Here is a 23,086-nt window from a genome sequence, read left to right on the forward strand (position 1 = left end):
CTCCCAGCTGCACAGACGGGACCTAGGGGAGGACTCAGCTGTGTCGACGGGGGCAATGTGACCTACTTCACCACGGTCCCAGACTCTTCCTGTAGGCCGAAGCGAAGGCTGAGAAACAAGACTGCTCCTCCCCTTTTCTGGGCTCTCCAGACAAACCTTTGCGTTGCATTTTTAAAAAAAATCGCTTTCTCATTACAGTGGGCTGATTGTATCTGAATCATTAGCTACAAGTACGGTAACACTGTCTGTAAAGGAGGGATCTTCAGCACTGGCACTGTGTTGAGAGCCCCAGATCCAGCGGGTTCATGAAACAAATGCGTTGTGTTCAACTAAACATGTGATTCAGTTCAGTCATGTAGAGAATATTTATGACAAAAAAAATCAAAACCTTTAAGGACCTGTTCTCTTAACACAACAGGTTACTTGCTTCACTCATCAGGTTTATAAGTATTGACAATCAAACAGGTGACAAAACTACAAAACAACCTGCATTGGAGCTATAAGGTATACTGTAGGTGCCCAGCTCCAGTCCATCAGACTTTCTAGACCAGTGGACCCCATTCCTGTCCTGGTGACTCACTCACACCTGGAGGTTTCTGTTACACAATCAAATTCACTGATTTCATAATAAGGTTAATCTGAATGTTTTGTTCCCAGCTCTTAACAGTTGTATTTTGTAAGTGAAATAAAAACCCCACATTTGTGATCAGATATTCCAATGAAGCAATTTCTTAGATTCATTAAGGGCTTCAATTATCTGATAATATGATGATAATATCTGATGATGGTGGAATTGGGAACAAGTCCTCTAGTGTTAAATTGTTCCAGTTATGATCAAGAGCTGCCCAATTAGGTCATTAAGAGAGGAGATGGAACACATTGTGCACGATCACTGCAAGAACTGCCAAAGGCATTAGTCCAGACAGGCAGTCCTAGTCCTGAAGAAGCAAGTGTCTCTGCAGCTCTGAACGAGCTAATCAGCTCATGATTGGTTTAATTGGACCAATTTAACACTCCCTCCCAGCCCTTTTCTGCTGGTGCTTTGAAGAGACCTAGAAGACCCACAGACGACCTGTCAGTCACTTAATCAGTCCTGGCTGTGATAATGCTGGTGTTGCACACGTCCAGAGCTTCGCAGGGAGCAGAATTTGGTGAGAAGTGGATAAATTGGACAGAAAACAGGAGAAAGAACCCCGAGAGGTCAGCAGGTCTCACAGCTCAGGGCTTGTAACGAGAAGCCTGTGGGTTTAAATCCCAGGAGAGACACTGCTGTTGAGCTGTTGTGCTCCACCAGAGACGCTCCGGTGAAATACCCGACTGGACAAACGGGTGCCGGCGCTTTGGATAAAAGCGTCAACGAAACAGAATTAATAAAATACACAATACTCAGAACATCAAAGACACACAGCCGTAGGGGAGAAAAACTGGAAGATCGCAGGCATGAAACGGGGGACTAGACAGAAATTAGTTCAGCAAAGCACACCGGGGCTGGTCTCCGGGGGCGGTAATGGTGTCAGGGGTGCCTGTTTTGCGGGAACCCGGTTATTCCTCAGTACCGCTCAGCTTCACGGCGTTGAAACCGTGACCACAAGAAACCGTGTTTCTTGTGGTTCCGATTTCCCCATGAAAACCCATGATTCCCCATGATTTCCCCATGAAAACGCGCCTAATACTTTCATTTACGTCTTACGCAGTTCATCTGAAATGCAGCGGCCAGACAGCCGCTGTGACCTACTTTGCTTCATTAGGATTTAGAAAAGCAGTACATTTTAATTTTTTTTATGTCCATATGTCTCGGCATTGTAGAGGGGAAAAAAAACCCACACACCAAGGACATGAACTCCGGGTGCAGAGGGGCACGGAAAGGCACGGTCCTCTAACTTCAGTAACCGTTTGACCGAGTTAAAGAGGATCCCTTCAGTAATATTTTCCCCTACATTCAGCGCCCGTGAACAACGATGCCTCTTTCCACGGCTTCTCCCTAACCTATCGCCAGGCTACCGTTTGCGTGAGCGCCGCAGCCCCCTCTGCCCGCAAGTTTCCCCTCTGTTTCGGGGGTGCAACACAGCCCAGCTCGGTTCGTCGGGAAGACCGCCGGACCCCGCTAACCCAGGCATGAAGGTAACTGAGCTGCACCGCTCCAGGTCCTGAAGCCGGGAGGAGGAGGAGGAAGCGGGACTGGCCAGCACGGCCGCGCTTTCCAGGAAGCGAGGAGAGTTCACATCTCCCAGCCCACAATGCTTTGGGGGAGGCTGACAAGTGGAGGCAAGATGGCGTAGAAAGTAGAGCTAGGTAAGTACAGACTTCCCATTTTTCGGCTCCGTGCGTCGCGCTCCCCCGCCGTGAGCCGGCCCGGGGACGCCGCCGCCGTCTGCGGCACCCGGGGAGGAGAGCAGCGGGCCAGCGAGCCCTGGCCGCCGCCGGGAGGTCGGGCGGTGCGCCGCGTTAGAGAGAAACGGCGAGCCTAAACAGGAGGCCCCTACCGCTAGCCTGAGCTCTGGCTGCCCAGAGGCCCCTGGCTCAGCTGACGTGCGGACAGTCCTGTTTACATCAGAAGCACCCCCGGCTCCCCGTGTGCAAACTCGGTCCGAGCACCGCACGCCGGGCGTGGGGGGTGAGGCGATGGGGCCGGAGGTCTGGACGGGACGGGACGGCTTGTAAATCGCCTCGTTTGGAGCGTTGCAGCGTTACATAAAACGGTTTTGCCAGTTGCATGTATGGGGAGCTATCTCTCTCTCTATATATATATAGACACACACACACACACCGAGTGTACTTGTCAGTCAGTAGCTTCGCTTCCAAACTTATTTTGCACGGATGTGCTGCAGACGCGGACCCGGAATAAAGTAACCCCAAACGGGGGAGACGGTCCAGTCAGTAAGGAGTTTCACGCCGTGGTGTTGTTGTCTTCTACGACAGCGGTGGTAGTGGTGGTAGTGGTGGTGGTGGGGGGGGTGAGAGCTAGCTTGTGCACGCTCGCAGGGGGGTGGGGGGTATCTATTATTAACTGACCTGGAATCCAAAGATAGGGTGTTTTTCTGACTATGTGGATGTCCATATCGGGAGCGGTCGGGTTCGACTCCACTATCGGCGATGACATTTCCGAGACAGGTCGGGGTTGTCTTTCCCCTGTTAGTGCGACTGCAGCCCCGGCGCTAGAGCAGGTACCGGTCACAGGAGCCCCGGTTCGCTGAAGCGCCGACCGAGGAGGTCGCGTCGAGAGGAAAGACGGCACGTTTCTTCAGCCCGCAGTTTTATTTTTTTTTTAATTCCTTTGCGCCTCCCGATTGGAAAAAAATCCTTCTTCCACTCAGATGTGCCTGCAGCTGGGCGGCTGCGGGTTGGTGCCTAGCTTAAACCTGTTACTTGTTCGTGCAAACTGCGCCACGAGTCGCACGAACAAAAAAAAAAAGAAAAAATTTCGGTGCCTTAGGGAAAGGGTTCCCTAAGCATTTCCTGCTGTGGTCTGTAAAGCGGAGATCAGCAGACACGGTGGCTAGTGTGTCAGGCTCCAGAGCTCATAACCGCTCGACAGTGTTGATCTTACACACCAGTTAGGTCTTGAGTTGAGAACAAAAAACCTTTGAACCCCCAGCAGAGTCCACAGAGACCTCATCCTCTTGGTTAAGAACATCAGCCCCCCCCAAAAAAATGAACATAGGATTGTTACTGTAAAGATGTGTTCCTATAAAAGTTAAAATAACACCACCTGCTCAATTTCTGGTCCATTACCCAGTGCAATCTGAGGAGCAAACGACCTGTAACCCGCCCAAAGTTTACCAGGTAGTTTTCGGCAGTGCTGTTTCTGACGGGGCACCCCAGCTCAGGTGAAACAGCCCTGGGGGGACGATTGCTGTTATGCGGCGTTTGCCGATGGGCAGCCTTCGCCACCTTTGCCCCTTTCCTGTTCTGCCACGGTTACCACACCTTGAAGCATCAGCATGCGATTAGATTGGATGCCATCATCGTTCGGTCACCCCTGAGTCACAGTCTGTGCGATACAGCGGGAAGACCGCAGGGAATCGGCGGGTATTTAGAAGAAGAAGAAAAAACAGCCCCAGTTATTTTTTTTTTTTGCCATAGCAACCTTTGCAAAAGCAAAGGGTGAGCAAGAAGCTGTAATGTGGCAAACTTTTTTCAGGGAGATCGGTGCTTTGTTAGGCTTTTTTAATATGAGGCTTAACTGCCTAGAGACACCGGGACCAGTTCTCCGCTGTGGATGTCCAAGTGTCACAGGTGGATTTGTCTGTTGTTTTTATTAATTTTTAAGGCTCGGTGCTGTGGTTACGCTGTGCTTTTTGATTAAATTTCCCGTATCTTCAGAGAAGCACGTCTGAGTGAGGGGGACTTTTCATGGAAGACCTCCAGTCCTGCACGAAACCCTGTGGGAACTCTGCAAAGACTTTAGCCACTGCAGCAGCAAGTGTCACTGTGGGCTGACGTGCTGTCATTCCGTTTTAAGTGGGTGGTGTTTATTTTTGGTGGTGAGCCTTGCTCGAGTGTAGGTCATGGCGAAAGGTGGTGTTGGTTTGCAGAGACACACAGCTGGTGCAGGATGGGCATACAGTACAGCTGGTTTCTTTGCACAGTTAGTGGCATTTTATTCTGCCAGCTGTATGCATTGAAGTTCGTTGATCGGACCCATCTGCTTTTAAACGCTCGGTTTTTATCCAGGACTGGTTCCTTGTCGTTGCGCCTGAACTTGAAGAACAGAAATGGTTATAACTGCGGAGGTCACTAATGTTATGGCTGGGGGGTGGGGGATAGAGTTCATTACGTTTGAGCTGTTTATTGGTGTCAGTACCCGTGTTCATAGACCTACTCGTAAAAACAGGATAAAGACTTTTTTTATAAGATACAACTGTGGATTATAAACGCGCAGTAAATGCTGAATGTGACCTCAGGGAGTGTGTTATAGTTCAGGACCGTTTCTTCCACAGATCTGCTTCTTGATCTGCTGTTTTGAGTTAAATGTGCCTTGAGGGTCGCTCGGTGTGTATCCTGGATCCCTGGATGTCAGGAACTGGGGGAAAAGTGCGGCACCAAGAAGGAGCTCATCACTGGGTGTCGTGTCTCGGAAACCCCAGGATGCCATTCGCTGAGAGACCAGTGTGCTCAAGGATGCTTTTCATTGTGACAGCTCTACGGGGGTCCTGGGGTCCCACACGTCTGAGCCCTGGAGGCGACGAGCGATCCTTCCCACCGTCTGACACCCCTTTTCCAAATGCTCTGATATGAGATAATTAAAAAGTAATTAATTGACGATTCTGCGCATTTATATGGTACTTTTCTTCCGAGAAGATCCCCGAGTGCTTAACATATCCCTCCTGTGACTTTAGGGAGGCCGGACCGCTCAAGTCCAGCACGGACCTTATCTGGGACGCTGGGGTTAACAGCCCTACACTTGCAAACAGTGCTGTGGGACCTTTAATGACCAGTCAGGACCTCAGTTTAACGTCTAATCGGAAGGACAGTGCCTTCTGCAGAACAGTGTCCCCCCTGTCGCCATACTGGGGCTTTGGAAACTGTGAGCCAGAGGGAAGAGCACCACCTGCTGCTTCACCATCAACTCCTAGAGCAGCTGCCTGGTGGGCCGCTCTGGTCCTCCTGCTTCATGTTGGTGGTTTTCACTCTGTCCTGGACATCAGTGACTTACTGGGACAAATGAAGTGGATAAGGATTCAGATGATAATAATAATAATAATAATAATAATAATTAATAATTAATAATTGCTTACACTTAAATAGTGCTTTTCTGGACACTCCACTCAAAGCGCTTTACAGGTAATGGGGACTCCCCTCCACCACCACCAATGTGCAGCTCTGTTTCCCAGGTCTTGATCGAGCAGGAACCTTCGGGACCAGAGTTCGTGCCCCAGTCTGCGAGGTCCTCTGTGCCAGGCTGGCGGTGAGGCCACGTGTCCTCTTGGGGCAGGGCGACCCTCAGAATTATTACTGAGGGCTGCGTGAGTCCGGTCCGGTTTTTGCAATTCTGATGGGTTTGTTCCTTTATTTCTGCATTCTGGACTCCTGGACAGGAGATTGGTTTTCCCTTGAAGGTGTTTGGGTTTGGCATTGAAGGGCGTGTAGCGTCGACAGGAGGACCAGCAATCCCCTGTGGGAGCTCCTGGGAGGCCTGGCTCGAACCAGCATTGTCGGGGACCCGTGTTGCGCTCTGAGCAAGTGGCCATACTGGTTGAGGCACTGGGAGCAGGATTTCTCTCCGTACTCGTGTCTGGGGTTGTCCACGATTGTGACCGATTGGGTCACGACGCGGGGGAGCGGGCGAGAGCTGCAGGTCCCAGAAGCCGTCCTGAGGACTGTTCTCATGACCCTTTGCGCTTGCGTGCAGTACAGCAACTAAGCTCCATTCACACTCGCCCTTTGCTGTGGTCAAGGCAGTGGCTCTGGGCTTCTTTAAAAAGTTATTCTCATTTTCCACGCGAGTCCGTCTCTTCTCATGGTTCGTGGTGTCGGAATGTGCCCTCTGCGCTCCGATTGTCTCCTAAAGGAAGAGTCTACGTCCCAGGCATGCAGAGCTTGGAGTGTAACATTAGAGCACTGCATTGACCAGGGCAGGCTGTCTGTTTCGGCGTGGGAAGGATTGCCAATGAAATTTCCATTGATTTACGTTGCTCAGTGAGAAGGCTTTTTCTTCACCTTCCGAGGTGTGAAGTGCCGGAGAGTTGCTGTGGGTCTATTATTCTAGACCAGGCAGTGGCCTTGTTAAAAAAGAAAAATTCATAATCAGTCCTGTATTTTCCAGCACGGTTAAGGTTTAGTTGTGTGTCACGTTAACAGTTTTTAAGAAACATAACCTGCTCAGACTTCTGAGCAGAGGTGAGGTGGTCTCCAGCCTCAGCTTCACGATGGAGCTGAAGCAGTGAACACCTTGTCAGGAAGTGTAAAGCCACTCAAACCCTTGATGAACATAGTCCAAGTCATGTTATAGTTCCTTTTTCCTCAGTTCCGCACCACATGGGTTATTTATTCTTTGGGTTCCGTTTCTTAGCCTGAGACTCGGGGTAGTGTCGTAAACCTCGAGTGGGATAAACGTATATGCCGTGGAGGCAAATTTGTATCTGGAAAAGGATTTTTGCCGTCTGCCATAGGTTTAGTCCAAAAGACGTTTAAGCTTTTAGCCTAAAGAAGGTAAGTGGACAACTTTGAAAACGTAATTTAGTCTGTGGTTGTCCGACAGGGTTGAGATACAGGGCCCGCGCAGTGGTTAGTATTGCTGCTTCAGAGTGCTGGGGCCCTGGGTTCAGTCCCACACCTGGAGTGCTATTCAGGTGGAGTTTGTACGTCCATTCTTCCCAGGTTCGTTCGGGTTTCTCCGGTTTACTCCCACAATCCAAAGACGTACTGGTAGGTTAATTGGCTTCCGGTACAATTGGCCCCTGGTGTCACTGTGTCCATGTGCCCTGCGATGGACTGGCGTTCTGTCCAGGGTGTATCCTGCCTTGTGCCTGTTTGCTTGCAGGGATAGGCTCCAGCTCCCCTGCGACCCTGAATTGGAAGAAGCAGTTAGGAAATAAATGGAGGCATTGAAACGCACTGTGTCGATGCACAGCAGAAACACAGTACAGGATATTGGAGAGCCGGTATTGAGCTAGCTTGTTCTCATGCTGCTAACTCGAATTTCACAGGGAGCATGTCTCATCCACAGAAGTGCGAAGAGCTAGAGGAGGGACAGCACTGCACAGCAGCTGTAAATTAAGGGATCAGACTGTTGTGTAAATGTCTCATGGACAATATAAGAGAGATTACTAGTGGTCTGTCCTCGCAGGATTGCTATGTTGGGCGGGCTCGTTTGAAAAATGTTCAAAATGTAGTTTCTTATTAATCCTGTGCAACCGTCAATTTTGCATCTCCACAACAACATGGTCTGCTTGTCAGGTTATCCTGGATTTTATTTTGTAATTGGAGTTTAGGCTGTTAAGATAGTGGATTCCTTGGTTTGGCAGTGGGTCGCTTCAGATAGTGGTGTTGGGGCCAAATGCGTGTTTGACTTCAGGAAAGACTGACGCATCGGAAGTGCCATTCATTCAGCTGGTGGGTTGCTCAGGGTGGCTCTTGATGCGACCAGAGTTGGGGCGCTGTGACACTAGTGACAGACATGTCAAACTCCTCCATGCTTGGAGGCAGACGTGTTAAAAGAAGCAGAAATGACCCCACCTCCCTTTGTTCCTGAAGAATGTGCTCGGCGGGCAGATGCTGAAGGCGCCGATGAGGTCAGAGTTGTGAAGAGGGGGCAGCCTGGCCTCTGTAGGAAGGAATCGAGGAGGTGTGAGGGAGGCCGTGCGTGCGTGTCTGCACATGGTTATTTTGAGCCTTTTGGTCTTGTTTTCGTCAGGAATTCTGTCCCTAAGTCATGGCAGACAGGAGGCCAGAGAAGTCATGTGAAGACGCGTGTGCATCGTTGGGCAGGCGGGAGTACGAGGCGGCAGTGAAGCACTGCACGGAGGCGCTCCTTGCCCTAAGCCTGCGGCCCCGCAGCCCGCCTACACATGGCCTCCTGCGCAGCAAGGCCCTGCTGTTCAGGATAGCAGCTCTTCTGCAGCTGGTGAGTACGCACTGCCCTGCGGCACAGGCCGCCTGGGCACACAGAGGGGCACTGCCCTGCGGCACAGGCCTGCCTGGACACACAGAGGGGTGCTGGCCTTCGGCACAGGCTACAGGCTATCAGCACCCACAGGGGCAGTGCCTTTTGGCATGTGCTTTGTGTACACACAGGGGCACTGCTTGCTAGCACAGGCTACAAGGACATACAGGGGAACAGCCTGCCAGCACACAGTGGTGCCCATCAAAGTCATGTTTGTGTTTATAGTGGAACTTGTGTGCTTAAATGGAACAGTTGAAAATGTGAGATTTCTTAAGAAACCAGGCTGCTGGTATTCATTGTTCATCCGAATTAAGATAGGTGGCCCTAAATAAGCAATTATGTAGTAAATTGTGTCATTAGAGATGGTATAATGGTTGATTAATATTGATCTATCCACCGCCGCTCCATCCTCCTCCATGTATAATGAATGGCCTCTTCACGTTATGATTTGTAGCCACAAATTAGTTTTAGCTGCCATTGTGCATTATCTCACTTTCCTTCAGTCTTTCACATTTTCTGGGTTTCTCTGCTGTTTTGCCCAGATAGCTTTCAGTGCTGCTTGACAGCCTGCCAGCCCTGACAATCCTCATAACTCCTGTGGGCTGGGGTTGAGCCAGCAGCACAAGGGAACCTCACACTGCTGCCAGTCTCCACACCTTGCTAATCGGCAGCATCACGTGCAAACAGCTCCGTGCAAAGTGCGGGATGTGCTGGATTAAGTGCCGTTGGAATATTCACCTTTATATGACCTTTTGCAGACACTTAATACAAATAGTGTGGAGTTGAAATAGTAATGCAGTGTTCTTTGCTTCTGCTCCGATGCCAACAGAAGAACTACGATCAAGCAGATGAAGACTGCAAGCATGGTAAGTCCCTAACATTCATTCACTAGAATGCAGGAACGGCTGGTTCACATGGCTGCTGTTAAAAATACAAGACTGGAGCAGCAGGACTGGGGTGGAATTTGTTGAGACATGGTTGTAAAATGCATAACAATGTAATGTAGTGCTAACACTATTCATTTACTTCAGTAAGCAGCTTTCTAAAGATATTTGTCACTTTCACCCTAATAAGTTTAGGTTTCTCCGCTGTTAATTGTAGCAGGCCTTCCTGGTGTTGGGTGATGATCGTTCTTGCTTTCCTCCGAAATGTATTGACGGAGGGCCCGTGCTGCTGGATTTTGGGTGGACTTCCTCTCTGGTACGCTGGAATGGCAGCATGGGATGGCGCCATCATGAGACATTGGATACATTCCCCACTTTGCTTTCCGAAATTGTGTTTCAGTGGCTTCTGTGACGTTAGTGTGCTGTTTCTGCAAGGGTGCAAGGCGCTTTAAAGAGCACGGGCCTGGCCACTGGAAACAGGAAGTTGTCTCTTCTCAAAGACACTACGTGCAGATTGGCCATTATAAGCAGTAGCAATTAAGACAAGAGTGTTCGACCTGAAGAGAGGGAGCCGCAGTATGATTGCGAGATGAACTTTCAGTTTACAGTTTACTTTTAATTGAGGCTTTTCCCCCACTGGCTCAGCCTGTAAAGATGCTCTCCTGAGTGCAGGCTGAGCTCGGTGGCCACGGGTTCAAGTCTGGCTGAGCAGCAGTGTGCCGTTAGTTGGCCTGGGCCCTCAGTGACACAAGCATGTTCGTGGTTGTGACACAGGATCTTCTCTAAGATCCTCTCCATCTAGTTTAGTTTAGTTCTGTCATAATCCCACATATGGCAGTTCTGCGTCATCGGCTCCTCAGCCAAGCACAGACACCAAATATCTGAACTGGTGATTCTACTTGTACTGAGTAGGATCCCTCCTGCAGCAGCACTTCGCCAGTAGGGTAAAACTTCTGCTTCAAAATGATCTGTGTAACAACCGATCCATCCATCCATCAGTCCAACCATCCATCCCTTTTCTAACCGCTTGATCTAATTCAGGGTAATGGGGGAGCTGGAGGCTTTCCCAGCAAGAGCCAGGCGCTGGGCAGTGTCAATATAAGCCTTTCATTGCACTTGTGCCTGTGACAAACTGAACTGGGCCTCCCAGAAGCCAGCTGACCTGCCAGTATGTCTTTGGACTGTATGTGCTGGACTGTGGGAGAAAAGTGGAGCACCCAGGGGAGACCTGAGCAAACATGCAAACTCCACGCAGACAGCACCCCAGGGCCCCAGCGCTGCATTAGCAATGCTGACCACTGTGCCACCATGTCACCCCGGTGTAACGAGCATCACTGCGGTCAGGGGTTCGTTGAGCTGAAGGCCTTGCTGCTTTGCTGTTGCAGTGCTGGCTGAGGGGCTGGCGAAGGGAGGCAGCTCGTTCCAGGCCGTGCTTCGCTGCCTGCTCGCCGAGGGAAGCCTGCAGGAGGTGTCTGGCGTCCTGAACAAGTCGCTGTTCGGGGAACCGCTGGTAAGGTTGAAGTTGCCGCTCTGTGTCCTCGGCGTGCAAGGCTGTGCCGTAGGTACCTGTGTGATACGAACCCGCAGCCGCAGCGAGGCAGCGTGTTGTCATCGTCGCGCGGATGAGCACGCCTGCCGCCGCCACCTTGCCATGGAAAGTGTTTTTACTTTAATTAAGGCTTTGCACTGAAGCCTTTTCTAAAGAGTGTTGACGATGAATACTTAATGCCGAAAAAACATCCTGCTGTCGAGAGAACAGCAGCACCTGGGGCTCAGGGCTTTGTTAGGCAACAAAGAGAAAACAGAACGTTTAGCTTTTAAAACTTTTTTTTCAGTCCATCTAGAAGAAAAGCTTGAATCCTTACTTGAAGTATTTGTAGTGAATATGAATTAGACTTTGAAATTAGGTGTAGTGGCAGGTTGTGTAATATAGAATTCAGAGTGCTAGCATGAAATCACAGCAGTGTGTTTTCCAGGACTGTATTGTATGGACATGAATTAGTTGCCGTCAGTCCTTAAAAGCTACTCAGTTACTTCATTAATGATTAATTGAGTTAAATGCAGTGAGTAGTAATTGTAAACAACTAATGGGACAAAACGGATTGAATGTACGTAAGGGAATGAATGTCTGTAGATATTATATGTGAAGCGTGTGTAGGTTTTGCTGATTAAATAGGAGCTGGGCGATGCATTAATGGAAACCAAACTGACACTCTGCTCTTGAGCGTGTCCTTATGTAAAGACTTCCTGTGCATGTGGTAGCATCTGAATCTTTTTTGATAGGGAGTTTACTTGGGCAAAGGATTCTCTTTCCCGTGCTCTGTGGTTTCAATTTAAATGCATAGAGAGACCAAGCAGTGGTGAGTCAGCCCTCTGCCTGTCGAAATGAGGGAAAGGGGAAATTAAGAGTTTTTGCTTTTTCTTGTACTGTATATTGGTTTCTGCAAAAGTTCAGTGTTCTGTATGTCTCTTAAACATATCTCTTCACTTTAGAATGGGATGGTGACGAAGGATTTGACCAGATTGAAAATGCTTCTCTCTGAGATGGAAGTAAGTGCGCTTGTTGAGTATGGTTCTGGGAAATTAACAGGTTGCATTTGGAAATACCAATGCAAGTCTCAGAATGAATGCAGTGTATGCTGGTTCTTCGAGGCAGATAAAATGTTTTTAGATCAGTGGTTTCCTGGTGTTGTACAGGAATATAGACAGTTTTGGCACCAGTCATGTGCAACATTCATGATGAAAAAGTTATTTTGGGAAGTCCTCAGGTTTTACGATTCCTTTTGTATTTTAATCAAATGAGTCATTTTGTGCTTAAGCGGGGGATGGAAATAAGAGTCCGACTGCAGAGCAGTTTTGAGTCATTTCAGATTTTACAGTCTGTGGGCTTTTGTCTGTAATATAAGTCAACGCCAGATCCTGGGTCCTTCATGATTATTACATTACAAAGGAATCATCTTGCTTTACTTTGACCTGAACAGTTTTAAGCTTTAAAATGGGAATTTATTTCCTCAAAACATCAAAATGGATCAAGCCTCTGTTCGGTGGGAAATTGTCATCACTGCATAGAGCTCCAGCTGCTATTACTGCGCAGACTGTGTAGCGCTATTTGATTTTGTGAAAGACCTGCTAATGCATCTGCAGACAGGGGCTGTCTGAAATCTTGTAATTATCCCCACTTGCAGCCAGTTTCTCTGGTTTAAGAGGGCCCTTCGCATAACAAAATAACAGTACTAGTCTGAAGATTTTCTTTCATGAAGTGGGGATTCACTCAAAAAAAAACTCAATTTCTTGTATGCCTTCATGCAGTTTTATTGCACCTCATTGCAATTGTCTAACACTGGCTGTTTGATGCACTTAACAGACAGTAAGTAGACTGATGGCCTCGGAGTGCACAGAAGACAATGAGGAAGGTAAGCACATGGCTCTTCTGCAGAAAGAAATCAAAACCAAACTGTTCCCTTTCAGATGTCCGCTGTTACCTTATAGGTCTGACCCCTGTTTGATTGCTTCTTTTCTGTTGCCCTCTTACCTGGGTACATTTATGTATTTGATTTAAAGCACTATGTCGAGAAGTAGTTCAGGTCTGAAAGTAAGACCCCGTGTCCTTTTCGAGTCATTCTGCCCAGGCTGCGGTTTGCCTGTTGTTAGAGTGCCTGTGTCGGGGGCCACACGTTACACCTGTGCTCTGGTTTCTCTCTGCAGACGAGCAGGATGGGTGGCATTTTCGGCCTCCTCCCCGGGGGGTGACCAGCAGCGAGGAGTACACGCTGTGCAAAAGGTAATGTGGCCGGCCGGGTGTCCGTGCGTGCTCTCAGATGCACGCTCGGATAATGCAAGAGTCCGTGCGTTCGTCTGTGAGCTGAAGTGGAGGTCAGCAGTTTGTCTGTTGTCGCATAAAAGTTTGTACGAAAGTAGTTTCTTGCAGCAGCTGAATTCTAGTACGACCCACTGCCCAGCTCAGGCGGTTTGGATGGTTATATACTCTATTACCCCAGTGGCGTTCCCCTTGAGAGCAGCGTGCAGGCATATCTCCATGCCGATTGTGTTTACTGATGGCTTTCTAAAAGGCTGGCCGAACCACGCCGTTGGCGTTTGCCGGGGGTGTGTTGAAGTTCAGAAGGGGAAAAACTGGAAGATGTGCAGGTGTTTTCTTGTGCTCTGGCATACAGTGTCTTGTGCTGATCAGGTTCCTGCAGGTATGATAAAATGTGTTGTGTAGTATCTGTAAGTCCTTGTGAAAAGCTGTGGTTCCTCCCCCCGTGTAGGTTTTTAGAGCAGAGGATTTGCAGATATGGTGCTCAGTGCACCTCGGCGCATTCGCAGGAGGAGCTGACCGAGTGGCAGAAGAGATACGCTTCCAGGCTGATCCGGCTGAAGCAGCAGCAGCAGGAAGGCAAGCAGCTCACTGGGAATTACATGGAGGCCCTCATTGAGAAATGGATGAACTCTTTGTCTCCGGAGAAAGTGGTACGGCTTGCTTCTCTCCCGCGGCGAGAGCGCCGGAGCATAAAACTGTGGATTAACACCAGGGCCGCAAGAAAAAACGCTCGGGCTCCCTGTTCTTCCAGCCGGATCACATAAAGGATTTTCCCATTCTGCCTTCTCCCCTGCCCCCCAAAGCCATAAGCAAAAGTAACCCTCCCACTGCTGTTGCAGCTTTGCAGATTGTTCAGGTTAGATCAAGTGAAATTCACGGCATGGCCCTTTTTAAGGCTGGGAATGCAGCGGCAGCGGCGTTCCCGGGGCTCCGAAATCGGACCGATTTAACCGCAGTGGTGCTCCGCCGAGGATGAGATGCTGCGTAGTTTTGCGAGTCAAAGCAGGATAGTGACTCCCAAGCCCTTACATGACGAGGCCAAGTGCCCAGTTGCTGTGACACGGACTGGGCGGCCAGTAGTCTCACAGGCCAATCCTGGTCCTGGGAGGCCAGACGCTCTGCTGGTTGTCTGGGTCTTTTTAATGCGGAGGCACCTGAAGAGCTGGGCGAAGCTGGCAAATTGGTCCGGATGAGTCAGCAGCGTAATGGAGGTTTAATTTAATAAGAGCCGAGTTGGAATGAAACTCCTGGGCTCCAGTCCATCTAGTCTGTGCTGCTTTCACACCGGCCAGGGAGGGGGAGGACGAAGGCTCCCGCTTCAGGGGCAATTCTGTTAAAATATACGAAATATAGTAGTAGAGTAGTTCATTGCCGTACATTCGAATTTGTAAATACGCTCATCTCTCGGGACATGCACTGTACAACCGATAACACCACGCAATGTTGGCAGTACATTACAAACATAATAAATAATAACAACAGGAACAATAAGTATGTTGTGGGACAATAAATATGTAGTAGCAAGAAAAAAAAACCCATGGTAGACCATGCAAAAAGTGCATAGTGCAGGTGTGCATTGAGTCTGAGGCATTGCAGTTAGCTGTTGAGGATGCGCACTGCAGGGGGGTAGAAATATACACCTGATAGTGGAGCAGTGCACAAAGCAGGGGGTCCCAGCTCGGGGCCTGGAAATCTGAAATCCAGCAGGTCTCTGCAGCTGGAGGCCAGTTTAAAGCTGGAGGCCGCTTGTAACTTCATGAGACCTAGAAGCCTCACTCCCTTATGGACCCCAAATACTGGAGTTTGGAAACCTTGGAGTGAGCACACTTTCAGACGGACACACACGCATATTTTAAGTAAAGATGACCATTTTGTGCCTGTTACTGCCTTTCTGTAGCGTTTTGAGCCGTGGCCCTTTTCTCCTGCCTTGTTCTCAGCTCAGTGAATACCTGGAAGGAGTGAGTGTGGAGCACAGCTCCGATCTGTCGGTCACGGTCACCACCAAGAAGTCGTGCCACTCCTGGACGTTCACGCTCTACTGCAAGGTCAGAACGGATACGGCCGTCTTTCGGCCCTTTGCCTTTTGTGAATGCATTTCCCCTAATGGAACATGTGAAGCCAGATTAATATCGAGAGAGCTAGAAAAGGAGATTAGTTCTGGTACCTGTAGGTTTACTACCAGCATTTCTGCCTCGCTGATAATATAATCGATGATGTGAAGTTACACTGAAGAAGCGAGATGTTTGTTGCTTTGTTTCAAGTGTCGCTCTCCCTCCGTTGCCGTTGCTCGGTGGAGCACGGGACTGCGCGCGGTGTAAAACATGTTCTCGATGTCCCCCAGCCGGCCAGGACGCTGTACCGGATCGCTCTCCTGTACGACGCCCACCGGCCCCACTTCGGCATCACCGCGGTGTCCACTGGGGACGCCTCCAGCCTGCTGCGGCAGCAGGTCCCGGAGAGCTGCCAGGAGTGGGTGGGAGGCAGCGTGGGCCAGAACGGCATGGACCACTGCGTCTACGAGGTCGTCGTGGGGTTTAGCACGGAGATATTCGGGACATTTCGGCAAACGATCGTCTTCGACTTTGGCTCGGAGCCTGTGCTGATGCAGAGAGTCATGGTGGATGCTGCTTCCATCGAGGGTACGTTCCAGAATGTGCGACTGTATCCGATCACTGGAATTGGGGCGGTCGGTGCCCGTTCAGCTCAGTTCTGTTGGGGGGGGAAGGAGCTTGGAATTGCAGAGTCTAAGCGGGTGGTGTAGGTTTTTCAGATTTTTTTTTCACGCCGAGACTCGGCTAGGGATGAGGCTGAGCTGCTGTGCTCAAGACTCAAGTCATCGCTGCCTCCGCTGTGAGCCCGGCGGCCCTAGGCAGCCGCAGTGGATCGCCTGTCCACAGTGTGGGAGCTGCTGATCCAGGACTGGAGCCTGTAGTCGATGCTTTTTAAAATCACAAGCTGGAGCGTCATCATAACCAGTCGGGCTTTGCGATTGGCGCCCTCTAGGACTGTACGCTGTCCTTTTAAATGCAGGTGAAAACACCAGGTAAAGGAGCAATGACGCTGGGTGGTCAAGCCCTAGACTTTTGCACCTATGAAACGTCATACCTTGGCGGATCTGTCTGCTGTAGCGACTTTTTAATGATCTGTAGGTTTGCCCCCCTCCCACACCGTTAGTCTGATGGACATTCCCAGGATCTTGCCCTGTACCCAGATGTGCCTCTCTCTGGGGGTGCCCTCTCATTTGTTTGTGGAGGGTTGCGGGGTGGGGTTTCTTGGTCTAGTCCTCCCGTATTCTGGCTGTGATTTGATTCCTTGTTAATGAGCATCCCGCCTTGTCTTTTTCATTCCACCACTGGTTTTGACTTGGTCAGCTCTGATGTTGTGCCGATACAGTTGCCATCAGTCACATTTGAGTTTTCTGAATTAGTTAAAACCGAGATGAATCCCAGGGCCTCTTTAATTTGTCAGAATAATTGATTCCCGGTCCTGCTCGGCTCTGCAGACCTCGAGCACCTGATGCAGGCGAGGCAGCAGCTCCTGCTGTCGGTGAAACGCTGGGACTCCTGCTGCAAGACGATCGTGGAGTTCGAGCCCAACGAGACCATGGAGCTGGAGCGCAGCCTCCTGGCCCGGTACCAGATCCCTCTGTCCGCGGACCAGCTCTTCACCCAGTCCGTGCTGGACAAGATGCTCACCAAGGAGAACTACCAGTCCCGGTTGCACGACCTGCTCTACATCGAGGAGATCGCACAGTACAAGGAGGTTGGCAAGTGAGTGTACAAGTACAAGGAGGTTGGGTGGGGGACGTTTCAGTTGTGGTGGTGGTGGCGGGGGGGGAATGTCTAGTACTGTTCAAACCCCATGCTCACCACAGCAGGTCTTGGGGGTGACCGCAACGGATTGGGGACTCCCTGCGCCGTTGGGGTGACCGCGGCAGAGCGCTGGAGGGGGCTACTGCTTGGGTTCCCAGGGGACCCCACAGTGTTTCCTCCATCTCGTGGTTGCAGTCTGCTGGTCATGTTGATGCTTTTACAGTTTTGATTTTTTTAACGCATTTCCTGTGTTTATACACACTCTTCTATGATCTCTAAATTAGTGTTTTTACAGAGAATGATGATTTATTGACATTCTGTAAAGCACCTCAGTAAACAAAAAGACAAGCCTTTTGCATATTTATGTGACGCGCAAAATTTTTATATTCAAGTGAAGGTACTGCACAAGAAAACTTGTTGCAACGAGGTGCTTGCGATGTTCAGTTCTGGAAGCTTCTTGGGAAATTACGTACGATTTTGAACGTCTGATTGCTGCGTGTACTTCATGTCCACTAGGTGGCAGTGTAGCTCTTCAACTGAGGAGAGCACCTCTTTTTTAGCAGAAGAGAGAGTATGGTGGATGTGGGAGGGTGCAGTTTAAGCATTTTAATAATGCATATCTTAAAGGTGTCTCCTGAGAATAGAGATGGTTTGAGATTTGTATTAGAATAGAATTCATTTTTTTTAAATGGAAATGATTTGCAATTTCATTGCTAATGCAGCACCTGCTGCTCGGTAGGGATTTTTATGTTTATTTCTTATAAAATATCTGAAGCGGACCAGCGGACTTATTAAGTTATTAGAGTGATACAAACCCGATTACACAGAAGTCACGGGAGTAACCTTCTGGGAAATCCAATAAGAGAAAGTGACTATAGCTTTCTGTTCCAGGACTTTATTTTCCATTATTTATGGCCTTTTTTCTGGATTCTCTTTCCTTTTAAGATGTGCCTAGAAGGCATTTAAAAGCCACAAGTTTCAGTTCCTCATCTGGTTTCTTCTTGACGTGCTCAATGGTCATGGTCTCGCTGTGAGTTAAGCATTGACCATTCGTGAAGGGGAAACAGGTGGTCGGCTTGTGGACGAGCGGATCTGCAGTCCAGTTCAGGCTCCGGACACTTCTTGTCCGCAAATCCAGCTGCAACGAGTACAAGTCTCTCTCCTCCTTCCCCCCCCTGCTCTTCAGCACAGCCGAGGATGACTTGATTAAACGCATTTCTGTTTCCTTCCAGGTTCAACATCAAAGTCCAGTTGCAGCTCGTCGCCAGTTTCATGCTCACCGGCATCGCTGGGGGGGCAAAGTACGCCCAGAACGGCCAGCTGTTCGGCCGCTTCAAGCTGACCGAGACGCTGTCCGAAGACACACTGGCTGGCCGCCTGGTGATGACCAAAGTCAACTCTGTCTTGCTGCTGCCGATCAGCAAAGACAGCAGGACGCAGGCGTCAGGAACCAAAGAGAAGGTGTACGAAGCCGTGATCGAGGAGAAAACCAAGGAGCACATCTTCCTGAGGGTGTGCAGGGACTGCTGCGAGGAGCTGGGCCTGCAGGCCGACCACGAGCTGCAGGTAACCGGCCCTCTGGGGAGACGAGCTTGGAAGGAACAAGAGCCCTGAAGGCGGGGGTCCCGGCGCTGTCGTGATGTGTCTTATGAGCGCAGCTCAAGGCTCCAGAGAGTCTCCGGTGTGGTGGAGGTGTCCAGGGATCTGGGCCTGCTGCTGTGCAGTGGGTGTAGAATGAGTGACTTGTCTTGTTTCACATGGGTGTTTTCTTTTGTACTAGTGCTTCCCACACGTGCAGTCCTCGGGTCCCGAGAGGAGGACATGAGGAAGAGGGTTTCGCTGATCAGGATGAGCTTAGCTGGGTCATTTTAGCCCTTTTGTCTGGGTCTCAAGCAAAGTGCAAAACCAGTTTGTGGAGGCAAACCAGCAAAGCGTGGCCTGGGCATTGTACTGTGCGTGCTGCTCCCCCTTTCGGTAAAACCTGGAGCTACTGCAGGTCCCCACTGAGTGGAGCTGCTGTGCTGTTACACATGGAGGCCTGCTCCTGCCACCCTGGTGCAGGCCAGAGCAGCACACATGCTGGGAGCTTTAATTGGCAGAGGCATCTTAAAATACAGTGGTTATCGAAAGTCTACACACCCTTCCTGAAATTTCAGCTTTTGTTCATGTGAAGGCTGAAATCAAGACAAATCATGTCAGACCTTTTTTCACATTTAATCGGATAATAAGTGAAAAACACATGGATCATTTTTAGGAGAAATAATTAAAAATAAAAAACTTTCAGTGACTTTTGAAAGTGACTCCACTGACGTTTCATATCCACTGTTGGTGCTCTGTCAGAAAAGGTGTGCCAGGAGCTTACTGCTGTTGCACTGCTTTGTAGGTCTGCTGTTACTGTTTCCATTCATGCACAGCAGCTTTTCAGATGGTTTGGTTCTTCAGACGTGAAAAACATTGCTCTGCATCTGCTAAGCACAGATTTTTTTGAAAGCCGGCTTTAAAGACTTGAAGGTGAAAGACTGCAGTATCGATTCCAAGTTTGGAAAGGTTACATGCCTTCATAAGCCTTGCTCTGAAAACGATTTAAAAAAAATTAAAAGACAGGAGATTAATCTGCCAGATTATTTTGCTCGAGAGTGGCATTTTCTTTTTGTCTCGATGGCAAAACTGACCTCTGAGTAGCCAATTACCCGCTGGTGTTGTCTGTTATTTCGACACGGAGAAGCCAAAGTGCGGAAGAATCAAAGTGCCTCATGTTTTAGAAGTTGGAGACTAAGCTAATCACGACTCCACCTGCAGTGCAATAGTGCGAGAGCTCACATGTGGGAGCTTTTCTGATATCCACGTCTTTAAGCAACTTAATTGAATTGTGGCGGTAGATTTCTCCCAGCCTCTTCATCGTTTCGGGGCAGAGTGTCTGTAGCGGCACCACTGCTTGGCCTACAAAGGGAGGTGGCACGCTCGTGGCACAGGAGGGATGGCCCTAAATTCCGATGCCTCTCCATGTTTAAAAATTGGATCCCTCATCAGCTGCATCATAGTCAGGTCAATCTTGTGTTCCTGCTCCCAACGTTAGGATTTGAAGGTTTAAAAAATCGCAAGTTAATATGTTGGATGTGGGCTGGTTTTTAAAAACTAAGTCTGTGGTGTTCAACGTCTTCATTTAACAGTCCCGGAACAAAGGTCTCTGGCCAGCCTGTCTATTCCCATACGCCCTGTGTGGGTATTTGTCTAGTGTTTATAAGGATAACAGTGTGACATGTCTATCTGGTGTGAGTGCATGTGGAATTCCCAGTGTGACGCTCGGTAAAGCAGAGACTTGGTCACTGCAAAGGACTTGCTTCAGGCTTCAGTGCCGGCGGGAGGGACTTGACAAGTTGCTGTTGTGCCCGACAGGTGGAGCTGCAGTTCCAGCTGAACCGCCTGCCCCTCTGCGAGATGCACTATGCACTGGATAGGATCAAGGATAACGGCATCCTGTTCCCCGACACCAGCCTGACCCCCACCATCCCCTGGAGCCCCAACAGGTACCATCCAGCGCCGAGCGCATGCCGACCGCAGCTGGGAGCAGGTGTTCCCCCGGGGGGGTGCGTGTATGTGGGCACGGTCTTTCCTAGAGCCCCTATGTCTTACCTCAATTCATCTCAAGATACAGCCTGTGATCATTCCTCCCCACAGTAGGACCATAACCTGTGAATCCTCAACCTCGTGTTTGCGGATTCATCATTTCTGCCAACAGCCTGCCTGGTGCAGAGAAAACAAAACTAACCCTGTAATAGAGTCCTGTGTGTTCTGGGGGGGTGAAGATGTTTTTTTATTTATTTTCTTATTTGCATCTTTTGAACCTATAACGTGGATGTAAAAGTCAGGCTTGAGAGAGTTTTGGTTTGATCTGCATCTTTGGCATCCCTCTGCTCGAACCCCGGTCTGAAATGAAGTTCTGCCGTGAAGGATGTGGCTTTTGTTGTTTTCACTGTGTTACGTAGGAAACCACAAAAATAAAGTGAGTGTGGGCAAGGAATGTTGTATAATACAGAGTCCTCACCTCGAGACAGGAACTCGAGTGGTGTGATGTCAGTTTTTCCTAAACGTACACTTAAGCCGCCTTGTCTCTGAAGATAAGACTGGCTGGATGGTTCTGTGACTCGGCTCCAGCTCTTTGGAGTAACTACTGAGAACCTGTTGCAGAGGACTATTTGCTTATATACTTTTTCTGCCTGTCACTCCCACTATGTAATGAACAGCCCATTGGACATATTTTAGGGTGCAGAAGCCCAAGACAACAGGCTTAAAGAGGACAGTGAGGCGAGTCATCAGCCTCAGCAACACAGCCCGCCAGCCCGGGTTCTAGATTTGTAATGAGGTTCTTTTTCGGCAGCCCCTGGAAATACAGACAAGATAATTAAACTGTTTGCATAATCTGCTGTTCAGTAGGAGTGCTGTTCATGGCTTTTAAGCTTCAATTTCACTTTTAACTTTTTTAACATCTCAGTAGCACGAGGGAGCAGGAAAGCCTTGTTACTGAGTAGCTTCGGATGAAGTTCATCCAGTGTGTCGGATATTTCTTGATTCTTCTGGGTTTAGTCATCTTAAGTAGACACACACCCATATATGTAGAATGACTCTTTTGGTTTATTTAGATGTATTTTCATAGATTACCCTTTATTTAAACTTGCAGAAGTTGAATCTTCCAGGATGAATGTGCAAGAGTGTTTTTGTGATTGCTCTTGGTAAATACTCCTAGCGCGCATGTGACGAGTGTAGCTGCTAAGTGTTGCCTGAGGGACGACAGATGCTGCTGCTGAGATTCTTGCGTTCCAGAGCAGTTCTCCACACCTGAGGTGCCCAGTGCATTTGAAGGCATAGTAAATTTGTCACTTCCAGCTGTTTAGAAATTGTTCCCATCTTGCAGAGGAGAACTATCATCATTACTTTGCAAATACTATGCACTTTACAATAATAGGTTCTCTGAGGCCGTTCTCGAGCATTTGTTTGTGCTAATTAGTGTGAAAGCAAAAAACCAATTTGAAGTTCCTGCAGAGATGTTGCCAAAGGTTTCTAGTGCTGCATCGCTGGGCGGAGTGCATGCTTTTCTGTCTGCCAGCTCTTTCATTTATTATGAATATAAACGGTTACGTAACTCCGACATAAAACCCTTATTAAAAGCTGTACCACGGTAACAAGCCAGCGTTGTGAAACTGCAGCTCTGTGTGCGTAACCTTTTAAAGTGAATTCTGATAAATGTGCTTTTTTCCCCATTAGCAGTCCGAGTGTTGGTCTTGAACTCCCTGAATCGGGCTGGTTTTTCCACTGTTGCATGGGGCAAGGGGCAGGGGCTAGGGCTAGGGCTAATCTCCCGAAGCCGCAGCAGCCACACGGACATCCTGCGGCTTGAATTACCTCTGCCCGGTCTTGTACTGATCCCGGTCGGCGTCCCCAAGGGCTTAGGGAACTGAGACAGTGCAGGTGTTCTGCACGCGTCGGGGGGGGGGCTGATCTCGGGGCAGGTGAGGCCACGGTCACCTGCTCTCTGTGAGCTCCACTGTCCCGTGTGCCCCCCGCAGGCAGTGGGACGAGCAGCTGGACCCCCGCCTCAACGCCAAGCAGAAGGAAGCCATCCTGGCCATCACCACCCCGCTGTCCATCCAGCTGCCCCCGGTGCTCATCATCGGTCCCTATGGGACGGGGAAGACCTTCACTCTGGCTCAGGCTGTCAAGCACATACTGAAGCAGCAGGACACCAGGTGAGCCGTCTTTCTCCCCGTTTGCTCCAGCTCAGGAGTTTGAATGCCCATTGTAGACCATAGGGTTTAGGGCTGATTCAGGCTTCCTGCTCTGTAGACAGGGTCCTGTATTGCCAGGGTTAATCTGCAGCGAGCCCGGGTCCCATTAAGGGGGGGGTGATGTGCTCTCTTATTACTGTGGAAGCAAAGATAACTCCTTGCCCAGTGAGCCACTGGTTCTT

The 23,086-nt window shown here is 49.5% G+C and overlaps 1 protein-coding gene across 3 annotated transcripts in view; it reads left to right on the top strand.

Annotated features, from left to right (window-relative positions):
- Positions 1-2,244: 2,244 nt before the first annotated feature.
- The window catches only part of helz (helicase with zinc finger), a 69,372-nt gene continuing 48,530 nt past the window's right edge, over positions 2,245-23,086 (top strand). For 2 of the 3 annotated variants that reach the window (XM_088927031.1, XM_088927033.1), the window contains exons 1-14: positions 2,245-2,292; positions 8,357-8,566; positions 9,435-9,471; positions 10,875-10,999; positions 11,983-12,039; positions 12,854-12,902; positions 13,195-13,270; positions 13,758-13,959; positions 15,247-15,354; positions 15,651-15,948; positions 16,812-17,079; positions 18,354-18,687; positions 20,518-20,648; positions 22,686-22,865. In XM_088927031.1, coding sequence (XP_088783157.1) covers positions 8,375-8,566; positions 9,435-9,471; positions 10,875-10,999; positions 11,983-12,039; positions 12,854-12,902; positions 13,195-13,270; positions 13,758-13,959; positions 15,247-15,354; positions 15,651-15,948; positions 16,812-17,079; positions 18,354-18,687; positions 20,518-20,648; positions 22,686-22,865 — 2,057 coding nt within the window. In that variant the 5' untranslated portion in view covers positions 2,245-2,292; positions 8,357-8,374. Of the gene's footprint in view, positions 2,293-5,757; positions 5,785-8,356; positions 8,567-9,434; positions 9,472-10,874; positions 11,000-11,982; positions 12,040-12,853; positions 12,903-13,194; positions 13,271-13,757; positions 13,960-15,246; positions 15,355-15,650; positions 15,949-16,811; positions 17,080-18,353; positions 18,688-20,517; positions 20,649-22,685; positions 22,866-23,086 lie in introns of those variants that run through there. The other variant, XM_088927032.1, reaches the window with a different exon arrangement.

This window comes from Atractosteus spatula, chromosome 11 (genome assembly GCF_055471065.1).
Source record: "Atractosteus spatula isolate fAtrSpa1 chromosome 11, fAtrSpa1.hap1, whole genome shotgun sequence".
NCBI lineage: Eukaryota > Metazoa > Chordata > Actinopteri > Semionotiformes > Lepisosteidae > Atractosteus > Atractosteus spatula.